A 23,839-nucleotide genomic window follows, 5' to 3' on the forward strand; every position below is an offset into this window, starting at 1 on the left:
TGGCTAGCGATCTTTCCTTCATTTCTACCGGGAATTGAAAAAGAACCGAATGTGCAGTGCAGAGTCACTTCAAGGATTTCACCAAGTGTCTGCAGTGTGGGGGTTCCTTTGCCAGGATCTCAGCAGGCCTTCCATCCCCGTGGGCGCAGGGGATGAACGGGCAGGGAGCAGCAGTGGGGACCACGGGGCCACGGGAGACACACGTATCCCTTCCGCAGGTGTCTCTCGGGCGTCCACCAGATGAAGCCAAGCCGAGAGAAGGGCTAGATTCGGGTTGGTTTTTGCAGTCGTAAACATGCCATTCTCTGTGGGGAAGCGGCCAGGCCGGGATCAGGGGGTGAATTGGTGGACTTGGAGCTTCAGGGGACATTTCTCTGACCAGCAGTTTTTCCCTGTCGGGAGCTCAGGGTTGTAGGCAAGTTGCCACTGTGTCTCCGGCCTGGCAGTTGAGTTCATTTGCCTGACAATACTTTCCTGTTGTTGTTTCCGCAGCAAACCAAAGAGAGAGTGAAGCTGTTGATACAGCTGGCTGATGGCTTTTGTGAAAAAGGGCATGCCCATGCAGCAGAGATAAAAAAATGCGTCACTGCAGTGGATAAGAGGTACAGGGATTTCTCTCTGCGGATGGAGAAGTACAGGACCTCTTTGGAGAAAGCCCTGGGGATTTCTTCAGATTCCAACAAATCGGTAAATTGCTCTGTGCAAACAGAATAAACCATGGTGTTCTTCCTCATGTCCTCCCCGGATCTAATTAACTCAAGTTCATTGGCTCTCTTCCTCCACAGAGTAAAAGTCTTCAGCTGGACATAATCCCCGCCAGTGTCCCTGGGTCAGAGGTGAAGCTTCGCGATGCTGCTCATGAGCTTAACGAAGAAAAACGGAAGTCGGCCCGCAGGAAAGAGTAAGCCAGTCTTTAAGAACCTGCTGGGATTCATTGAAAAAGTGAAGAAAATGTCGCTTGGACAAACCCACTGCTGTGTGTGCTTTGAAACCGGATGGCAATGATACCTTGTGATGTTCAGACTCACTGTGTGCACTGTACCCTTATCACTTGCTTCAGAAGCCGTGTCTTTTTTTTGTTCCTGTGCCTCCATTTCGTATGGGGTTGACAAATTGTTGTAGTGTCATTTGTCATCAGTAGGTCATGACTAGTAGTACCAAGGAGAAAAAATAACACGTGGAGATGTTTCAAAATTGCCAATTAGTAAACTGTACCAGACGTTCCAAAGATTGTCCTAAACCAGCGGTTCTCAGCTGGGGGCAGTTGTGACCCCCCAGGGGATGCTTGGCCATGTGTGTTGACATTTCTGGTTGTCACAAAATGGGAGGGGGCAATGCTATTGGCGTCTCAGGGGTGGAGACCGGGGATCCCACTAACATCCTGTAGTTCACAGGACAGCCCCCCGGCAAAGCATTATCTGCCCCCAAGTGTCAGCGGTGCTGATGGAGAAAACGTGACCTGCTGGTGTACCTCAACAAAATGTTTTCCCTTTGAATTGGTGGCTTTGTGCTGTTACTGTTCTGTCTCTTCTTGGTTTAATTCCCCAAACACATTACTGACTACTGCTTTGAAAACTCTCATTATTTCATAAGCCATAAAAGTACATAGTTCAGATAAGCCTGTGTCCTGACTGTGAACTAAGCTCTTCCCGGTCTTCCTGTGTTCAAGGTTCATAATGGCGGAGCTAATTCAAACTGAAAAGGCTTACGTGAGGGACCTCCGGGAGTGTATGGATGTAAGTAAGTTTTCTTGCTTGTTTATTTAGATCCAGTCTAAGCGCGCTGTTTTCTCCCTGACTGTTGGTAATTCTTAAAATAATCACCCTTGTTGCCGTTGTTCTCGAGATTTTCAGTGTGCTTAAGCAGCCTGTTTCTTGTTCCCACCCTTCCGTGAGTTTCCAGGCCCATGTTTTGCTCATCACAGAGATGATACAGCACTAATCCCGTCATTCCGCTCGTCACATGATGGCCTGGCTGCCATCCTCTTTGTACAGAACTTTACAGCAGCTTCAGAGAAATGTGCCTTCTAATTATGATTCGCAACTGATACTCAGTAGTTTAAAGAATAGTTGTCGTACCTCAGAGAGCAGGGAGGTTAGCTCCCAAGTCTGACACCAGGAATGGAGAGTCTCAAGCTGGAGCCCGAGGAACTTCTCTGAAGGGCTCACAGCAACTGGGGGGGCTTTTCTGGAAAATAGTTTTTCATGTTTTGGGAAAGGTTCCATACTTCAGATCGATTTTCGGTGATTCGTGAGCTCTGGGTACGTATTCTAGAGGCAGGAACAGCCGTTTCTTGGACATGTGCTCTGGGGTTTTTGTGTAATCCCTCTGCTTCCCTCCCGGCCAGACATACCTGTGGGAGATGACCAGCGGGGTGGAGGAGATCCCGGCCGGCATCGTAAACAGAGAGCTCGTCATCTTCGGGAACATGCAGGAAATCTATGAGTTTCACAATAAGTGAGTGGCTTTATCTCTGGGGAGCTGGTTCCTCTTGAAATCTAGATATGGTGCTGAAGTTTCCTAACAAGAAATGAAAGCTCCCAACTGAGTTAAGCATCCATTTCAGTGATTTTGTTGAAATTTGAATGAAGACTATCAGGCTTTCTTCCAAAAGACTGACGTTGTTGAACCTATCATGATAGAGACTCGACTTTATGTTTGTTCTTACCTGCTATAGAAATGAGATTAGGAAAACTGTTTTTGGAGGAACCCTTGTTTCTCCCAAGCTATGTCGTCAGCTGCTACATTTGTTACTTAGGATGAAAAGAAAGAAGAATTGTGTGTGGCTGCTGGCCACCCCTTGGTCTTTCTGAACAAGAGGGGAGAAGGCACTGAGGACAGAACAGATGCGTAGTCTGACCAAACTAAAATACACTGTCCAGTGGCCACAGGAGGCACATGGCTTTATTTTTAAGGTTGTTTTTATTTTGGGTTTTTGGTTTTTTTGTTTGTTTGTTTTTTAAGAAACAGAAGCTCCTTTTGATAGCGTCTGCACAGCCCTCTAGCCTATGGAGAGAGACTGCTAGAGCCAGAGATGCTGGGGTCTCCCTCACTCCCCTGCCCCCAGCCCAGCACAAGACACTGAAATCTAAGTGGGTTCTTCTGAGTGTTCATTTACATCCCTAAATTATATCCTCAGCTAGTGAACATAGCACTTGCCCAAAAGTAAAGCTGCTAGGTTAAAGTTTGTATTAGAAAGTGTTTAAAGGCTAAACTGAGTAGCTGTTTGAAAGTCACAATAACTTAGTCGAGTTAAGAGCTACATGGGTTATTAAATCCTTAAAATCTAGACGGCACAGATGTTTCACTGTATTTGATTGAAGTGATATGCTTGGCCTGATTTCTGGCGTATCTATCTCACTACTAAATGTTTTAAGACATCTTAATAATATAGTACCATTTTTACTCTCTGCAGCATATTTCTGAAAGAGCTGGAAAAATATGAGCAGTTGCCAGAAGACGTTGGACACTGCTTTGTTACTTGGGTAATGAAACCTCGGCTACTTGTTCTCACGGTTGTTTGGTGGCTTTGCAGGAAGTTCGAAAGGAATGTGGTCCATTTCTCTTATGTCATCATCTTCTACAGTGTCTGCTTATGGAGAAATGGACTTTGCCTCAAAGACTTACATTCTGCAACTAGTTATTAACGTGGACGGAGCTTTTTATTGGCAATAGTGATGGTTTGAAATGGAACATTTAGTGTGCCAGTCCTGCATGTGGTCCTGGAAATGCGTAGATCAACATGAATGCGCAGCCATGTCTGGGGGGCCAGGTTGGCAAGGTGGGAGGGGGGATGTTGTGCAGTCGGGAGGAGAGCCAGACAGTCACCTGGTGGTAGTGCCCTGCCATCCACATGTGATGCCTGGGTTTGCACTGGCAACTGGAACAGAGTGGGTGTGCCCAGCTCTGACTTACTGGGCCAAGGGAAGCTTCTGGAGGTGTGTATACCAATAGGATGTGTTTCTCATTTTTAACAGCTTTCCATATAAAATAGGGTTTCTTTTATTTAGAGCTTAAATTTCCTTTATCCCCACAGCTTCTTTTCTGCATAAAAGTTTATCATATTTTGAGGTACTGCCATTTGAAAGAGATATTCTAATTTGTTGTTGTTGTTGTTTATAGGCAGACAAGTTTCAGATGTATGTCACGTATTGCAAAAATAAGCCGGATTCTACTCAGCTGATACTAGAGCATGCAGGGTCCTACTTTGATGTAAGTAATAGATTCCTGATGAAGCTGTGAAATCTTCTAAGTTGTATTTGGTATACATAAGATGCAGCATCACTCCTAACTTTCATCTATTTGATGATACGGTATTTTCCTGTTTATCTGTCATATTTATGGTGGGATATTGTTATATATTCTTCTGTTATTGAAAGATTCTTCTAGGAGATCCTGGGTGGTTCAGTCAGTTAAGCATCCGACTTCAGCTCAGGTCATGATCTCACCATTCGTGGGTTCTAGCCCCGCATCGGGCTCTGTGCTGACAGTTCAGAGTCTGGAGCCTACTTCGGATTCTGTGTCTCCCTCTCTCTCTGCCCCTCCCCCACTCATGCTCTGTCTCTCTCTCAAAAATAAAATAAACATTAAAAATTAAAAAAAAAAAAAGATCCAAGATTTTAGCATGTACATGTGTATATGACATTACTTACAATTTATAGTAATTTTAGGTGTAATATCATGTTATACAGAAGGTACAAACTTTTCGGCTTCTTTTACTCTCTGTGAAACAAAAATTATCTTTGAATCTTTGAATCCTTTTTAGTCATTTATTTTTCTCATTTTTATGTGATTCCAAAAGTAGCCTGCCCATAAAATTTTTACAGATAACACTGTCCCTAGGACCATTGGGAGGCTTATTAATTATATTCCCATTATTGTAGATGTAGGTCATCTTTTTTGGAGAGATATTGCAGGGAGGTTATTTAGTACGAAAGAGGATAGAGCCTTATTGATATAATTTACAGAATGCTTTTTGGGTCTCCAGAATGTAGTTAAATGTGTGCCAAATACATCTTGATTAAGAGATGGGAGTACTTTTTGATGTTATGTATAATTTCTCACAAGGCTGTGAGAACATTAGATTTGTTTCTGTCTTTACGCTGGGGCATTGCCATGTGTGATACTCTGCCCTTCTCTGGAAGTCTGGGAAATGAGAATAAATTTTAGCTTGCATCTTTGAGGTGAAACCCTGTAGATGGCCTTGTTTTAGTTGTCATTCTCCTGACTAGCAATTATACATCATTGCCTTTGTAAATATAAAGTCAGCTCCCAGCCCAGTGCTGTCCGCCCCCCCCCCCCCCGCCTTTTTTTTTCTGTTTTTCACATGACCCTGGGTCTTTGCCATCAGGTGAAACTCAACACCATGGCTCTGTGCAGAGTTAGAATCATTTAAGGCCTAAGCACTGAGAGCATGTGGCACATTTAATCAAATCAAATGGCTTTGGAATCAAAGCCATTAAAAAACAACAACAACAACAACAACAACAAAAACCAAAACCTTTGTCCTTAAAACATCTTTAAAGAAATTATGCTTGTCTGATTTGGGGATTTCACAAATTACTTGCCTTCAGTATTCATTGTCCAGCATGATCCCACATCTTTTTAGGGCTCATTTAGCTCAATGTGCCTGGTCATAGGTGCTTAGCATGGAGTGGTGGATAACCCAAAGTGCCCACCTTCCCAGCAAGGACGTTATTGCATGTAAACAGCTTAATACAAAGGCAAAGCAGAAATTATGGTGTTAGATATGCCACTGACCAGTGAGCTAGATCCTCCCTTTCTTTGCCCCCCACCATTCAAAGTAAAATTTTAGAAGCACAGAAGTTTTTGTTAATACCCTTAACAGCTTTTTAGAAAAAGGAAGCTCTGTTGTTTTAGCAGGATGAAACCTTTGTCAGGTATTTTGGAAGAATAGTTGGATCATGTAGCCATTTTTGTCTTTATTTTTTTATTATTTTTTTAAATATATTGTCAGATTAGTTTCCATACAACACCCAGTGCTCATGCCAGCAAGTGCCCTCCTCCATGACATCACCCACTTTCCCCTCTCCCCTACCCCCCGTCCACCCTCAGTTTCTTCTCGGTCCTTAAGAGTCTCTTATAGTTTGCCTCCCTCTCTCTCTGTAACTTTATGTCTTTATTCTTTTTAATAATTTAATTTTTTTATCATGATAGTGTACTCTTTAATCCCCATTCCCCGTCTCTCCCATCCCCCCACCTCCCTCTATTCTGGTAACCATCATTTGTTCTCTGTAGTTAAGAGTCTGTTTCTTGGTTTCTCTCTCTCTTTTCCTTTGTTCATTTGTTTTGCTTCTTAAATTCCACATATGAGTGAAAATCATATGATATTTGTCTTTTTCACTTAGCATTATACTCTCCAGCTCCATCCGTGTTATTGCAGATGACAAGATTTCATTCTTTTTTATGGCTAAGTAATATTCCTGCGTGTGTGTGTGTGTGTGTGTGTGTGTGTGTGTGTGTGTGTACACACACACCTACATACCACATCTTGGCTGCTTCCATAATTTGTAGATTATGCTGCTGTAAACATAGGGGTGCATGTATCCCTTTGAATCAGTGTCTTGGTATTTTTTTGGTAAATACCCAGTAGTGTGATTCCTAGATCATAGAGTAGATCTATTTTTAACTTTTGGAAGAACCTCCATTCTGCTTTCCACAGTGGCTGTACCAGTTTGCATTCCCATAAGCAGCACAGGAGAGTTCTTTTCCTCCACATCCTCTCTAACACCTGTTGCGTCTTGTATTTTTTATTTTAGTCATTCTGACAGGTGTGAGGTCATAACTATGGTTTTGATTTGTATTTCCCTGATGATGAGCAATGTTGAACATCTTTCGAGTGTCTGTTGGCCATCTGTATGTCTTCTTTGTAATATTTATTCATAGCTTCTGCCCATTTTTTAATTGAATTATTTGGTTTTTGGGTGTTGAATTATATCAGTGTTTGTATATTTTGCATATTAACCCTTTATCGGATATGTCATTTGTAAATATCTTCTCCCATTAAGTAGGTTGCCTTTTAGTTTTGTTGGTTGTTTCCTTTGCTGTGCAGAAGCTTTTTATTTTGATGTAGTCCCAATGGCTTATTTTAGCTTTTATTTCCCTTGTCTCAGGAGACATATCTAGAAAGAAGTTACTATAGCCAATGTTGAGAAATTATTGCTTGTGCCCTCTTATAGGATTTTTATGGTTTCAGGTCTCACATTTAGGTCTTTAATCCATTTTGAATTTATTTTTGTGTGTGATGTTAGAAAGTGGTCCAATTTCTTTCTTTTGCATGTTGCTGTCCAGTTTTGCCAGCACCATTTATTGAATAGACTATCTTTTACCCATTGGGTATTCATTCCTCTCTTGTCATTTTTTAATAGTATAATCCTATGATAAGGTATTAAGGGTGTCAACAAAAATAGATTGGTGTTCAGAAATATCAGAGATGTATTTCTGAACGTTATTAAAACAAGGTACTAAAAAGACATTATAGTATCTCTCAAATGTTGGGTATGCATGAAATGGGATACTTCTCAACTGTATAAAAGGATAAATTCTTGATACGTAAGTAGCATAGATTAATCTCCAAAACATGGGCTGAGAGAAGCTAGATATGAAGGAGTACATTCTGTGTGGTTCCTTTTGTGTGAAATTCTAGAATATGCAAAACTAATCTGGCAATAGTAATCAGAATAGGGGTTGCCTCTTGGTGGTGGTGGGGTGTGGGTGGGGGAATTTGTTAGAAAGGGACCTGAAGAACTTCCTGTGATGTTGGAAATGTTCTGCACCTTGGTTTGGGAATTGTTTGCAAGTGTGTTGACATTTGCCAGAACTCAGTGACCTGTACTTGAGATCATTATATTCTATATGAAAAATGTTTTAGATGTGAAATTATGAATGTGTGTATCATAATCATTAAATGATAAATTGCACATTTTTGAACAATTGCAAATTGAAGAGAAAGTTTTAAACTACATTCGTGATCAGGAAGGCAGAGGAAGAATTGCTAAGTTTTGAACCTGGGTGGCATGTGAGGGACAAGTCGCTTGGTGGCTGTCCCGGCACTCCATCGGCAGCGGCTCACAGGAATCCTGGCACAACGCACGCACGGGTCCCCATGAGCTTAATCAAAGTGACAAGCAGATTGAGAACACAAGAGTGTAGTGGTGTTTGAATCTCATTGGAAGCATAGAATGTGAGGAGATAACCTTTTTTTGGTGGTGCTGGGGTTTTTTTGAAGATTTTCTGAGAAGAGTGTTAAGAGCCAAAAGATGATGCAAGCACCGCTGGTGGGCGTGGAAAGTCTGAGAGCGCGTAGAGGGAATCCTCCATGGTGTACGAACTCGTTAGTGAAGGGGAGTCAGGCCAGGGGCGGGGACGTGGTCTTGGCCAAGGCAACGCCAATGCAAACGCTTAGGAGCTGCGGTGGGAGAGGGTGCACCCTGTCCCCATCCCCATCCCTAGCTCCTCCTGTCTGGACTGAGTGGCCCTGGGCTGGCCCGGGGGAGTTGGAGGCCAGCGCGGGCCCAGAGCAGAGGTTGTAGGCTTGGCCTAGTTGAGATCTGCACGGGAGAGCCAGCAATGTAGATTGGATGCGCCACCTTCTGGTTCAAAGTGATCACCCGTTCTCATGTTCAGCGTATTAAAAGAACAGTGATTTCTGTTTTTCTTTATACAACAACAGTGATATGTGTATATTCATTTTGGAGGTAAAAAGTGCATTTTTAGTTCATGCTAATTCAAATGCTATAATTAACATTACAGTAACGTTCGTCTCTCTCTATTTTCTTCTTAATTTAGGAAATACAACAGCGGCATGGATTAGCCAATTCCATCTCTTCTTACCTTATTAAGCCGGTTCAGCGAATAACAAAGTATCAGCTTCTTTTAAAAGTATGTATGAAGCATCTTCTGCATGTAAAATTTTGTGAATTGCACATTACTGATCTGGCGTTTTTCTGTTTATGTAAAGTAGCCTGAATTTTTTAAATAACACCAAGGCACTTAATTTTTTTAATTCATTGCTATTTATTACCCTGATCAGTTTCTCAGTGTGACAGGTAAATGAGAGAATATTCCTTGTTATGCACTGGAGCTTTGCTGAGTCTGGTCCGTAACATAAACTGAGGAAGGAAGGCAAGATTGTCAAACCTGGATAACGTGGTATCTGTGTCCCCGTGTGGCTTGCTGGCTGTGGACCACGCTCTTTGCTGTGTACTTTGCAGACTTTAGGTTTACCTCATAACACTGCTGGTCTGCAGGTGTAGAAACGAGCCTGTGAGGGTGAGGGCTGTGCCCGGAATCATCACTGGATCCCTGTTGTCTGGGCTCAGCTCGAGACCCAAATGGGGCTGAAGCCCAGGTAATTTCACCCTCAGGCAGCTTTCTCCCTCTTACGTCTAGTCACATGGCACACACATATTTCTAGAACATGTTGTTCACACAGATCCCGAGATTTGAGTCAAACTGACCTCTACTTTTTCTTGAATATAAATGATGATAATTAAAGTCATCCTGTAACTATGTATGGTGGCGGATATTAACTAGACTTCCTGTGATCATTAAGCAGTGTATACAAATATCAGATCCTTATGTTGTGCTCTTAAAACTAGCATAATGTTGCATGTCAATTATACCTCAAAAAAAAAAAGCCACATTTATAATTTAATGTCTAGTCTTAATTGTAGAACAGTAAAGGAAACTTAGAATTTGTGATGGTTGTCACAGAACGCATTATATAAAAATCAGTGCACATTTTCTTCACTATAAGAATAATAATTTACAACCTCTACCTGATGATGTTTATCCTGCTGTATCCTTGGCTGGAGAATGTTATTAAGCATCAGAACGTACCGACTGTCCACTCCTCTTGCTAACAGTATATTAGCATCTATGTCCCCGGTGCTGGCCTCACACAGCAGTAGGGAGGTGGTATGTAAATTTCCTGGATACAAAAGAAGTTCAGAGATGGAGTAATGAGATCCTGAAACTCTTTGCTGATGAGAAAACTCTAGACACAGAAATGGCTGTATTCTTTTGTGAAAATGGTATCATATGGGGTATTTCTATTGGGAAAGCACTCCTGCATTTCTGTACCAGAATCCTATGAAGTGCTTGTATGACCCTCAGCAGAAGTAGGAGGTTGCCACAAACGTGAACTAGAAGTCAGGAGGTTAAGTCGTTCACATTCACATCAGCTCACTGCTTTTTATTTGTGCAAAGGCGGTTTACCTTTTGGTGTCCTCAGCATTTAAGAATCTTGTTTTTAGCATGTGGTTCCACTAAAGACCTCTTCCTCCGTGACCTCACATCTAGTTAATCACTATTAAAATAAGGCTTTAATTTATAAGCCTCACGTTATTCTTCCCGGGGGTTTTAAGGAGAATAATTATAAGCTCTGTTGAGGTCCCCAACGAATGTTTTTTGACAGTGAAGTTAATTTCTCCATATAGCATTTTTAAGCACTTTTTTTTTTTTTTTTTTCCAATCTGCTTAGAATAATAGGCAAAAAACATCTGGTCATGAGTAAACATGCTTGTCTGGTGCAAGTTGCTCTAAAACTGTCCACTGTGGGACCAAAGCTGAGTGCGGTGCCCTGTGCCTTTGGTCAGCCACTAGGACACGGAAAGCTGTGATTACTATTACTGACTGATTATAACCATACTGTGTTAAGAAAGAGTCTTGGACCCTGCCAGAATGTGGATTTATTGTCCTTGTTCGCATTCATTTAACAGCAGATGTTCCTCTAAGTAGATCTGAAACATAATCACACTCGGGCAAGTGTGATTAGATCATTCACGCTTTTCCAAACGTCCTACACACAGAGGGACAGCATTTAACGTAGACACGGCTGCCGCTCGTGTTCTCACTCACGGCCTGGGAGCTCCAGGGTAGATGGGGCGTGGCACTAACAGCACCAAGGAGTTCAGATCACACTGGGCTGCCTCGGGAGGCATAGCAGTCCTGGCTGGACTCGGCCGTGACCTTCAGATAAAACCAGTAGCTGATGATGCTTTACTGTACTAATTGCGTGTTTCTGTTTGTCATTTTTGAGGCTTGGTAGTTGATCTGTACACCGGTTTCATCTTAAACGGTGACTGCATCTGGTTTGCTCTGATCTGAAGAAGCATCCTGATTTGAGCAGGACAGACCCCTCCATTCGTTGCGTAAAGAGGCAGTAACTCATTTTCTATGCGAATATGTGCCCAGTTGACCACATTCCGCTGTTACCTTGAAAATCGTGGATTTTTCATGCTCTTTGCTGCAAAGATCTTGTTGGCAGAGCTTTCGGCGTTTGGCTAGTTGACGGTATTGGTCTTTTACAGGAGCTACTCACTTGCTGTGAGGAAGGAAAAGGGGAGATAAAAGACGGCCTCGAGGTGATGCTTAGTGTGCCAAAGCGGGCCAACGATGCCATGCACCTCAGCATGCTGGAAGGTAATGGGCTCTGCATGTCCCCAGCGCGTCCGTGCACTTCCTCCTGACACTGGTCTAAGTGGATTTCCCACGCCCTGGAAGTCTTGGCTTTGCGCCTCTATGCTTGGGTGGGAGTTAAGAGTTTAGACGTGAGTACCTTCTTTTTGAGAAGAACTGGTTTCATTGCTTCCCTTAAGGATTACGGAAAGTACTTCGACCTCATTAAAAGCATGTCCTTGACCGTTAACTAGAGAACAGCCTGTCTGCACTTGGAACCCCAGTAGCACCTTGTGTCACTTGCCTTAGGCAATCTGGTGTCCGCGTGGATGGATGGGTAGGAGGGAGGCAAGATCAGTCCCCTGTGATGATAAAAAACCCTTCAAAAAGCTTGTTGTTTCCCCATATCTGTATCCATTGTATCACTTACGAGAGCTTTGAATGTGGTGGCGTGTAACATAGTGTACGATGTGGTGAAGAGTCAGATAAATAAAATTAAAAGTTATCGTTGCAAGTGAGATTTCCATGGATGCTTGTGTTTAGAAAGGCTCTTTCTGCATTACAGAGCTTAAATCTTACTATCAGCGTACGCAGAATTATTTACGAGAAGTAATCTTGCCCCAGATGCTTTTTTATTGTCTCCATCATCGCTAGTATCGAGCAAGGGAATTAGTTGGGGCACGGGTGCAGCTGTTTGCAGCAGAGCCCCAAAAATCAGAGGCCAGGAGACTTTTTCTTTCTCTGACGTGAACCCCTGAGCTGGTGTGGCAGCCCTTCACGGCACCATCGAGGACTCAGGCTCCGTTCACTCTCTCCCCTGCTTAAATGCTGTTCGGTTGGCTTGGTTCAGGATGTGTCAAGACCACGTTACCATTCCGTCCAGCAGAGAGAAAGTGAGGAAAGAGGGAGGGCAAGGAGCAGCTAGAAGGGCTGAAACTAGAAGTTGTACACAGGACTCCCAGCGGCCTCCCAGTGGCCTGAGTTGTCCTAGCGACAACTGGGAGGGGCTGGGAGATACCGTGCTTATCTGAGTGGCCACGGGGCTTCTGTCTGTGGAGGAGAAGGGGAGGCCAGTAGTTGGGAGAGGGCTAGCAGCCCCTGCCGCAGGTATCAAACCACTTTGCCAAGCCCTGGGAGTTGAAAGTCCACACAGCAGGCCCCTTCGACGAAGGGAGGAGCAAGGGGAAACCCACCCCTGTGGCCAGAGTGTGACACACATGAAGAATTCTGCCCTCAAAGAGGGGGAGAACTCCCCAAGGAAGGCCAGACCAGAGCTTGGGGAAAGGCTCGGCCTGTGGCAGAACGTCCACGAAGGGTGTTCTAGGCTGAGGATGCAGAGGATCAGGACGCAGGCTGGGGGTGGGTGACGGCCTGGGGAAGGTCCGGGACCATTTTGGACAGGGGAGGAGGTTCATATGATGGAATGCCATGAGTAAAGGCTGAAGAGAAGTAGGGAGTTCAACCAAATCTCAAATGGTGTGAGTGCCACCCTAAGATCGAATTGAAAGAATAAAGTCATGAAGAATAATTGCCTTATTTTTTTGAACAAGAGCAAATATACGCAAAGTCATGTTTTAGGAAGAATTCTCCTTTGTCAGACTTTGTCAGGTGGGGTCAGTGCTGGGAAACCGGAGTCGGGGGCCCAGACGGGAAACCAATCTGAGATTTAGTTGATGGGCACTGAACAAATGTTTAAATAGTCACATTGCTGTCTTGTGCATCCTTTTTTATTTTTCTTTCAAATTGAGTGTGCTCCCCTTTCTTTTACGTTGCAGGGTTTGACGAAAATATTGAGTCTCAGGGAGAACTCATCCTGCAGGAATCCTTCCAAGTGTGGGACCCAAAAACCTTAATTCGAAAGGGTCGAGAACGGCATCTCTTCCTTTTTGAAATGTCTTTAGTATTTAGTAAAGAAGTGAAAGATTCCAGTGGGAGAAGCAAGTACCTTTATAAAAGCAAATTGTTTGTAAGTACGGACGTTCAGAATTGTAAATTTTAAGGTAACACACTCGTGACCTTTTTGCAGCTAGAAAAAAATTACTGCTTGTTGCTTTCAGTTTAACCTTCCAAACTCTGCTCCGAGGTGGAACTCTGAAATTGTAAGGTTTTCATCTTCCTCAGGGAAATTTTCCTGCAGTCTCAAGTCCACTAGAGGGAGCGCATGGTTTTAGCTTCGCTGAACTTAGAAAACCTGTTTTTTTTTTTTCTAAATGCCATAGACTCTTAACATAGGCCAAGAAAACACCTTTTTAGTGAATTTCAGTTTATGTCTTGTGTGCCGTAACTAGCTTCATAAATAAATTAATCATATGAGACTTCGATTAAGTAAGTTCTCATACCATTCTAATTAATTTTTCATTCACCAACATTGGCATATACTTAAGCAGTCTTCCTGGTGGGCTCGCTGTAGGCTCTTCGTGATGAGGTGGGATTTTTTCCCCCCATAAAGATAATAAGTGTGTGAAAATTAAGTAAATTTATGGCTCTTTGCAATAGCAAAGTAGGGTTATTAAAGAAAATGTATATAAGCAAAAATAGTTTTAAAGATCCACAATCCCGAGAGACAGCTTTCCTGGAGTGCTGGGTCGATACTGTGTTACATTTGAATTCTTTTTTAACTTGTGAGTGTGCTTTCTGGCAAAAGAACATACCTGATGCCTCTTTTCCACAAGGAGCAAAGCCCAAGGAGTCTCTCTGTAAACCACACGTTGACTCTAAGGATGGTCTCAGGCCGTATCACCCCCTGGATCTGCCGTATTTCCATGTTCCCTCAGTGGGACTATCTCAGGGGCTGTTGACACAGAACTGCTGGGCAGGGCCAGGTTGGCGGAGGATGGGACAAAGGATGGAGCAGAGCTAATTGAAAATCACCACCAGAGAAAGAATAGAAGATGCAGTAGAGTTTGGTGTCTTCTTTACACAAGATATGGTGGATCACTTACAAATATCGGCAGATACTTGAACAATGTCCACATTACACATTTTTATGGCATCCATAGATTAATCAAGTTCCCAAAGTAATAAAAAACTACCAATGTAGAAATCGTCTTAATAATAATCTGGGATTTGCAAGTTCAAACTAATGATTTTCATACCATTTTCCTTGGCTTATGTCCTGTTTGAGATTGTCTTCTGGCTCACAGCCCACCTTACATCATTTTAGATCATATTCTAACTGGAAGGAAGACCAGCAACATTGCTGGCTAGTAATTTCACTATGCTGACTTTAATCTGTCCTCAGAGACCAAGCTAGTCTGTTTTAGAAGCTGATACATCTTCATTTAATTTATCTTTTAAAAGTTAAGGTTCCCTCCGAGGCCACAGTTATGAATCACTTCCTTTGCTGGAGGGAGGAGAATGCACCAGGGGTGAACTTGATTGTGGGGGAGGGACTGAAGATGCTGACCTTCACCTACGCTCTTCCATGTGCTCACAGCACAGCGGCATGTGTCACAGAGAGACATTTTGTCTCTTGGCCCTTAAACTTGTTGGTGCAACACTAAAGGTTAGTGCTTTTGACAAACAAATTGGGAAATAACCGTGAAGACATCTCTGCCTTCTGCGAAGCCACTTCATTCATGCCGAAAACGCATGGCAGGCTCCTCTGCAACTAGGACAGATTCATTTCGTTGTTTACAGGTTGCCAATGGTCAGCTCCTGATTTTCCAGATAACACGATCTTTAGATATTTTGGTTTCCATCCTCTGTATGTGCTGGTTGACCTACACCAGGATCCCCAGCAGGGGTGCTCAGAGCAAGTGAAAGGGCTGCAACCAATCATGTGTGGCCTGAGAACAAAATTTCCTTGTTTTAACGAAGATCCAAGGATTACCTGTCAATGGAAACAGACTGTGGTGTTATAACCTAACGTGACCACAAGTCCCCCAAAACCGTTTTCTTGGTCTTCGTTCTGTGTCCTGCCGAAATTGTTTCTGTCCTCTGACTTTTTAATTACGTTTGTATCCAGACCTCAGAGCTGGGTGTCACAGAGCACGTGGAAGGAGACCCTTGCAAGTTTGCGCTGTGGGTGGGGAGGACGCCAGCCTCAGACAATAAAATCGTCCTTAAGGTACGTCTGTGAGGCTCAGGAATGTGCAGTGTGACAAGTTTATGGAGGCTGTGTGTGCTTTTTCTTCCTGTTGTTGAAACATTGGTTTTCATATCATTTTATTTGTTCTTTTTGTGTTCTGTTGGGATCGGCGATTACCACAAAAAGAATAGTAGAATAAGTTCAGTTTGGTGTCATGGGGTGAAACGCCTTGAGCTAAACTTTCGCTTGCCTACCAAGGGTCAAATGGAGAAGGACGTTTTTAAGCTTCTCCCACTCTTGCCGTCTGCAGAAGGGTGAGTGAGTTCTGCAAGAGATGCAGGACGTTGAGATACAAGAGGAAGGAGATGCGGGTCAGCAGGTCCCATTGCACACTTCACTTACTTTCCAAAGGGAAACAGGCACCTGATGAACTTGTGAAGGCCTTGGGCAGTTTCAAGGCTGAACATGCCAAGAGTCTTCATGGGGTCTCAGGCTCTTTGCTTCCTAAATAGGGAGAAGAGAAAAAGGGGGATCAGTTACAAGGGTCAATAATGTTAGGATTTAAAGCATTCAAAAACATTAAGGGTGCTTTTTGGGTGTGTGTGTGTGTGTGTGTGTGTGTGTATTTGGGGGGGAGGAAAATAAAATATGTTTGGATATTTTGGATATTTTATTTGAACTCTGCTTTAATCATACTAGCCTCTCCTAGGAAAGGCACAGGGCTCTAAGGGTATCTTGTGTACTTCCCTCTTTCTGTGTTTGAGAAAATACAGATGGAACGGTCTATCTGGAAAAACCATGGCGATTTCGGAATGTTTTGTGAAAGATGTTGCTGAAGATTTGTAGAATATTGGGAGATGAGCCAAAAGCTTAATAGGACTCTGGTGTGTGAATTGGCATGCCAGTGATCCTGTCTCGTACATTCCTTTTAATCTCTCAACAGTATTTCCAGCAACTATGAGTTACTCATCGATACCTCGCTCTTACAGAATTTGTACTTTGGTGAAAGTATTGTGTTTCTAAGGCCTTTGTTCCCATGGAAATGATGGATTGTTTTGCAATGAATATATGATTACCAGCCCAGTGTGTTCTTGTTAGTATTGGCGTAAAGCCCTATAAAGTATAAATTGCACTGATAGCTAAATATTAGATAACTTTCCTAAGGCATAAAATTTTAAAGTATACTCAAAACCACAAAACTTCCAACTCATAGGAAGCATCTCTCCAGATTAGCTATAGTGATAGATATCAAAGGGTGTATCTAAGAGATAGTGCCAGATGTTTGAGCCAGACAGGGACTACTTTCACGTAGGACATAATAAAACACTCATGATGCAATTCAAGAATAAGATTTCCTTTAGGCTTTATCAGATGAGAGTCTTTTAGGGAATTTTGGGTAATATTTTTCTGCTTTCCAAGGAAAGGCTAAAGAAAATGATGTCCTCATTCATTTTAGAGATTGCTCTGTGGTGATGGAGATGGAAACCGAGGCGGTGATGGAGGAGATGGAGGTGGTGGTGGTGGTGGAGCTGGAAGTGGTGGAGGCAGAGGAGGGGAGGCTTTGGGGGGGGGGCGGGGAGGAGGTGGAGATGGAGGTGAAGGTGGTGATAGAAGTGGTGGAGGTGGAGACGGAGGTGGTGATGGAGACAGAGATCATATTGGAAGTGATAGAAGTGGTGGTGGAAATGGAGGCGGTGGTGATGGAGGTGATGGCAGAGATCACGGTGGAGGTGGAGATGCCAGCAAAGATGGGGATGATGGTGGAGGTGGTGGCGGAGGAGGAGACGGCGGTGATGGAGGTGGTGGTGATGGAGATGACGGTGCTGGTGGGGATGCCAGCAAAGATGGAGATGATGGTGGGAGCGGTGGTGGAGGAGGCGTTGGTGGAAGTGGAGGAGGTGGTTGACATGGAGGCGGTTGTGATGGAGATGGTGGTGGTGGTGGTGGTGGTGGTGATGGAGGTGGAGGGGGAAGCAGAGGTGGTGGTGGAGAAGACGGCTGTGCTGGAGGAGGTGATGATGGTGGTGGCAGGGGTGCTGGTAGTTGTAACACAAAACGTTGGTCTTTTTTACGCTGTACCCTGGAAAGGAGAGTCTTATTTCTAAATCCTTCCTGAAACAGATGAAAACTACCAAGAGTCTGCATCAGACTGTTCCCATCTCTCAGACCAGTGGGATCTTTTACTTAGTACTTTAGCTGGCTTGCCTTTCTGTTACAATTTCTCAAAACCTGGCACCTTTTTTCCTTGTTTAATTTCTTTAAGGTCAGGAGAATTCCTCTCCATAAATGTAATGATCACCTCACTGTGAAATCATGAGAATTCCATTTATTTCTGAACCGTAGTAATAGTTTCCCTCAGTTGTCTGTAAACTCTGCCAAATGTTCTTTCTCAGATGCTTCTCTTTGCTTAACCTGAATGTTCGCATCAGGCATTTAAATGCCAGTAGATCTGTAGTTTTCAGAGTTGTCCACCCTGAGACACTTTGGTTTCCTGCACAGGCTCCCGTAGTCCCTGATCGCCCTGCCTCTGGCCCCAGAAGCACTTGGGTTACTGCCTTCCAGTCTCAGGTCTGGGAATGGGAGCAAGAGGCTCCTTTTTGCCCCCCCCCCCCCCCCCCCGCCGCCTCCCTGCATTTAGTCCCCTGTTCCTAGCCCTCAGCAACTTTAAAGACACATCCTCCAGTGAAAACATTTTATTTAGAAAAAAGAGTCTCAATTTTAATTTCCTTTCCCAACATGGGCTCTGACTTGCTGTTTTTGAAGACAAGGTGCACCATGAGAAAACACTTGGCCCCTCTCCGCCAGGGGCTCAGCTGCGACCCCTCTGACAACTGTTTCGGTCATTTACAAGGACTTATGCTTATGTCATAGGAAGTTGATGTTTCTTACAAGGAAATGAAAAACTGTTACTAAGGCCCAGAACGTGCAAAAAGGAAAAAAAGAAAAAGAAACTTCCTTTGAGGCAAAGTAAAAGAAAAAAGTGTGGGCAAAGCGATGCCATATGTGTTCATTCCACACATACTGAGTATCCACTGTGTGTCCTGTTTGGAGCACGTTTTCAGAAGTTGTATTGGAACCGGGGTAAATCCACCGTCTGTAATTGGCAGTAAGGAAACTGGTCCAACCGGAAGCAGGTGAAGGCGGAAGTCGGGAGGATGGGCTGTGTCATCGCATGGATGGCATCCACCCCGTGCCAGCCTGAGAGTCCCGGCTGCTTCAGCTACTCGCAGTGTCCCATGGGGCACATTTCTGATGCGTCCATGCCATGGTCCCCCCCCTTACAACACGAGGATTGGGGGGGGCGGTGACCCCGCAGAGCAGTGGGAGTGAACGCGGGTGCAGGTGGGGACACGGTGGCCTCTGCAGCTGCTGTCACATGAGTACAGTGAATGAGGCAGCAAGATGGGCGGGCATTAGTGAGGGCCACGAACCACCGACCGCTAGCCTTTGTCTGAATAGCTTCCAAGACACTTTGGTTTGGGACTGGCTGCGTTTTCATGTTTACCCTCAGCTGCTTAAAAGGTTGTTGTTGTTGTTGTTGTTGTTGTTGTTTTAACATTTATTCAGTTTTGAGAGACAGAGACAGAGTGCGAGCTGGGGAGGGGCAGAGAGAGAGGAAGCCACAGAATCTGAAGCAGACTCTAGGCTCTGAGCTGTCAGCACAGAGCCCGACACGGGGCTTGAACCCACGAACTGTGAGATCATGACCTGAGCCAAAGTCAGACACTTAACCGACTGTGCCACCCAGGTGCCCCTTAAAAGGTTTGGGGACTGGGGAATTGCTGATTATGAAAATAATTCTGGAGTAACGTATGTGCTATAAAATGAAAATGGTTTTGATGAAAAAATACTCAAAATGGCAAATGAAACATGGGATACAGTTGCTTTTCTGCTGAAAAGTTATTTTTGAGATGGGGAAACTCAGGGAATGTGGGAGACCTGAGTGTGGTTAGAGCAGGTTCTGGAAGGGGGACGCCTTCTGTGTCCTGATGGACTCTCACACCTCGTTAAGGCTTCCAGCATAGAAAACAAGCAGGACTGGATAAAGCACATCCGCGAAGTGATACAGGAAAGGACAATTCACCTGAAAGGGGCCCTGAAGGAGCCCATTCACATCCCCAAGACGGCACCGGCCACGAGACAGAAGGGAAGGAGGTAAGTGCTGGGGGCCTTTCGGTAAGTTTGTTTAATAGGAAGAGAACAAGGCAGTGTTAACTTACTGTTTTTCACAGATTGGTAAACACACTGTATGTATAACATCATCCTTAGTAATGAAATTGCTTTGTCACGATGAGAACCTCCCTTCGGCCTAAAGAAAATGAAGGGCTGGGTACAAATCCCTGTCTGTTCCCCTTTCCCACCGCAAGTGTGAATCTGGACACACATGTAGGTTGTGCCTGTGACCAGGACCAGCTGTACTGTCACTTCGCTGTTTGCGTTTCTCATTTCTGAGGCAGAAGTACCACACCTGTGTTTTACCGTTGTGCGAATTAAGCAGGGGACACACGTCCGCCACTCATCCCGGCGCGCAGCCGAGAGGGGTCGGTCACCGCTCACACGATGCTGGTGGCAGCAGTCACGCAGATGGATTCGTGCCTCTCTGAGCAAATCTGTCTCTCCAGCGACTCATAGACGCTCTGCACCAGTCTTGACCAACCCCGCAGTGTCAGGAATGAAAAGTGTGTTTGCTTCTTCAGGGACGGAGAGGATCTGGATAGCCAGGGCGATGGGAGCAGCCAGCCTGACACCATTTCAATTGCCTCACGGACATCTCAGAACACACTGGACAGCGATAAGGTAAGCTGTAACAGCACTTTCTTGGGTGAATGTAGCTAGTCTTGGCTCTGATAGGAAGCAGCCTGTTTCTGTCTATAAGTGACAGTTTGTCACCAGTCCTTTCAAACAGTCACTGTGTGCTAAGTGGTGCCAGGCACAGAAGCAGGAGCAAAAAGTTGGGGATGTCAGGGGTCAAGTCTGAGGATTCAGGAAGAAATTGCCTGCCCTGCCCAGTGCCGTCACCTGGTTTTCTGTCAGGTGTTCTAGGGCAGAGTGTTTAAGCTTGTTAATTTTACATAAGCAGAAGAGCCTGTCACTTTAAGTTAAATGCTACACCAAGCCCTGAGGGTGAAAGCGGATCTACTCGGATTGAAGCAGGAGCCCTGGCATCCTCAGGGCGGCACAGCAGAATGCAGGGAGTGCGCCCCGAACCAGCCTGCACCTGAGCTGACCGCCAGGCACACAGATCTGATCGTTGTCGGAAAATACGCATGTAGCTGTGCCTTCTACGGAAGGGGTGCGGTGTGGAGAATCCCGTGATCTGTCCTGATGGAATCCCAAAGCCAACAAAATACATCGACAGGAGACTTTGGAATCCAGGCTTCCATCACGCACAGATACGCAGAGTCCTCCGTAAAATGAGTTGGGGGACAGTGACATCAACTAAGTCTTCCATTCCCGCTGAGATGAGCATGTGTTCTATTTCTAAACTGCTAGACCAAATTCTTTAAAAAGGTTATTTGACCGTAAATAGGGGTTTTATTTAACTTGCCACATTGAGGATTCCTGTGTTCCTGAAGCACAGCCCCTCATTTGTAGCCCGGAAGTGTCTCGCCCTCAGCGTCATTTGGAAGGGGCTGCTGACAGAGGAGCGGGCCCAGTGTCTGGGCCCAGATAGTGGGCTTTTCCCACTCGGTCTTGCAGAGGATCCGTGGTGTGTGATGCTGTTGGCAGGAGGGCAGTGAGCAGGTTGGAAAGCATTGCTCTTTTACAGCGATTTCGTTTCTCAGATCTTTCTGCTTTGAGTCATTTGTTGTTTCTGTTCTGCTTTTTGAGTTTACTAAATAGGAAGTCCTAGAACTCTGAATGGTTAGAGTAACAGGACGGGAGAACAAACACGGCATCTCGTTTTTGTTTTGTTCAGAGCCTGGTGGCCAGTATGTCTTGCCAGGGGTAATAATGGGGAATAAGATGAATGACACATCAGGCGTTCAGTGCGGAGCAGCCGTTTCTCCTGTGGCCCCACCCCATGGCCATTTAGTTAAGAGAATAAAGTTCGAACTTGGAAACGTTTCGTTAGAGTAATTCTGGTTCTTTTCTTTAAAAAAAAAAAAAAAAGATCGAGGTGACAGAGTTACCAGAATCGCCCGTTTATACAAGACCTCCACCTAAAAGCGGTGTTGGAAGTAATAGGAGCTCAGGTTGGGGCGCGGCCACCTTCACTCAGACCACCTCACGGGCTTGCTTGGGTCAAGCGTCCCCACGGCAGCTGTGCGCCCAGCAGCCCCCAATTCGCATTCTCACCAGATGTGCTCTGCTGGGTCTGGTCTGGGTTTACTCTAGAAATGAGTTTTAAAGTTTACTTGTTAGAAATGAAATATTTGATTTCTTATAAACTTTATTTAAATCCAAGTTAGTTAACATACAGTGTCATAATGGTTTCAGGAGTAGAATTCAGTGATTCATCACTTACATATAGCACCCAGTGCTCATCCTAATAAGTGCCCTCCTTAAAGCCCATCGCCCATCTAGCCCATCCCCCCACCCACCACAGTTCTCTGTATTTAAGAGTCTCTTACGGTTTGCTTCCCCTGTTTTTATCTTATTTTTTCTTCCCTTCCTCTATGTTCATCTGTTTTGTTTCTTAAATTCCACACATGAGTGAAATCATATGGTATTTGAGTGAAATTGCCAAAGAGATAAATAAATGTAAAAGGTTTGCCTTTTAGAAGGTGTGCTAAGACTTTTCTAGAGGTTGGTCCAAAAAGAAGGGGCAAGTGTCTTTTTAGGCAGCATATGGTAATTGGGTGGTTGGCGGTAGTGGTGTGCAAATGCCCCCTGGGTCTGGTTAGGTGCTCCGGCTCTCCCGTTCCCACTCTGAGATGGCAAGCGCCCACTCCTGGCTCCTGGTCCCCTGATGTGTGGCTGACTGCAGTTCACAAAAATAAGGCTGTGTCCTGTAGTTAGGAACCGTGTAACTGCTTGTGCTTTGGATCTATTGTAGTATAATAGGCTTACGTGAAGTTGGACTCAGGCCTGCACAACTACCATAGAAAAATGAGGCATTATCCTAAGGCTGTTGCTATTAAGACAGCAAATTCTGTTTGTACCCAATGAGAGAGGAGGAATGAATCACTACCAGAAAAGTACAGGTTTGTAGGAATTAATCATTTCACCCTGGGAGTCTGGTGGGATGCTAGGGTCTTTAGAGAACTGCCTGTTACATATTCTGTGGAGGTAATTCACCAGTTTCTGCCTACCTGCTCCACTGCATTGTCTCTAAACTTTGTTGTGTGGCTCAGAAACCCCTAAGGACCACTTCTGCAAGTACTGCCATGCCCCTGCACCTGGGCTTTGCAGAGGCTCTCCCCGGCTCTTCTGGTGGAGCCGTGACCACAGCCTCCCATGATTCCTAACCATCTGGAAGTAATGACACTCCAAAACTCATTTTTTAAGTGGACATGGCATGTATTTCCTCTAATATCCCTCACTGAGACCATAGGTCCTTCGTAGGTTCAAAAGTACAAAAAAGGAGTGAGCTATCTTCCTAAGATTGTAGAAATGCAGCAAGTTACTTTCCTCAGTTCTTGGGGTCTGCACTTGGGATGAGAATAAATAGCATGTGAGATATTATAACGATAAGTCAAAATCTGGAGTCTGGGGAGGACACTCCCATTGGACCTTACAAAGAAGGGATGTGTTTGCTACCACATGAATGCCGGCTTTTGTGTGTTCTCTGCTTCCAAAACATTTTCTTGCACCCATCTCCCTTTTTGTTCTAGTAGATATTTCGGGGTCGTAGATGATTCAGGAAAACACATTTTGAATATTAGGAAACTACCTGCTTTTTTGAGTCAGCTTGTAAAATGCAGTTTCACTGAACTAGGCTTAACCAGAAAACCCCTTTCCCTCCAATGGCAGTAACTTCATGTCTCAAGGTTCTTTTCCACTCCGCAGAAAGTTTAAATAGCCTCAAGTTTAAACAGCCTCTGATGATATAGGCATCATCATTCCCTCTGGTGAGGGAAATTACTTAACCATATTCTGCCTGTTTGACTTAATTTATGATGTCTGCTGTGAGTTAGTTGTTATCACGGACTTTGGTCCATTTCAGAAACTGGGTGGGGGGGTGTTTTTGACTCGGCCTCTTGGAGACTTCTTAAGGGAAGGTTATCTGCCCAGCGCTGCAGTCATTCTCAGATGAGGCACAGGATGTTTCTGGAAGGGTCTGTTAAGGAGCGGCTCCTGGAGACGCCCTCTTTCCAGGGAGCACTGTTCACAGAGCTTGAGTAGACAGGTCACAGATACAAACCACATGCCCCATGAGCACATTTCTTTCCTTGAAAACATCAGTTTTAAAATATGGCATCTCTTTGTTCCAAAAGTAAGTTT

The 23,839-nt window shown here is 44.4% G+C and overlaps 1 protein-coding gene across 2 annotated transcripts in view; it reads left to right on the forward strand.

The window, feature by feature from the left end:
• TRIO (trio Rho guanine nucleotide exchange factor) overlaps nt 1-23,839 on the forward strand; it is a 234,913-nt gene that overhangs the window by 123,548 nt on the left and 87,526 nt on the right. For both annotated transcript variants that reach the window (XM_040494140.1, XM_040494134.1), the window contains exons 21-32: nt 493-687; nt 786-901; nt 1,670-1,736; nt 2,348-2,457; nt 3,416-3,485; nt 4,123-4,212; nt 8,809-8,901; nt 11,334-11,445; nt 13,197-13,387; nt 15,389-15,490; nt 19,464-19,606; nt 20,149-20,248. In XM_040494140.1, the coding sequence (XP_040350074.1) occupies nt 493-687; nt 786-901; nt 1,670-1,736; nt 2,348-2,457; nt 3,416-3,485; nt 4,123-4,212; nt 8,809-8,901; nt 11,334-11,445; nt 13,197-13,387; nt 15,389-15,490; nt 19,464-19,606; nt 20,149-20,248 (1,389 nt within the window). The remainder of the gene's footprint in view (nt 1-492; nt 688-785; nt 902-1,669; nt 1,737-2,347; nt 2,458-3,415; nt 3,486-4,122; nt 4,213-8,808; nt 8,902-11,333; nt 11,446-13,196; nt 13,388-15,388; nt 15,491-19,463; nt 19,607-20,148; nt 20,249-23,839) is intronic.

Source organism: Herpailurus yagouaroundi, unplaced genomic scaffold (assembly GCF_014898765.1).
Source record: "Herpailurus yagouaroundi ecotype Mexico unplaced genomic scaffold, PumYag 29, whole genome shotgun sequence".
In the NCBI taxonomy this organism is placed as follows: Eukaryota; Metazoa; Chordata; class Mammalia; order Carnivora; family Felidae; genus Herpailurus; species Herpailurus yagouaroundi.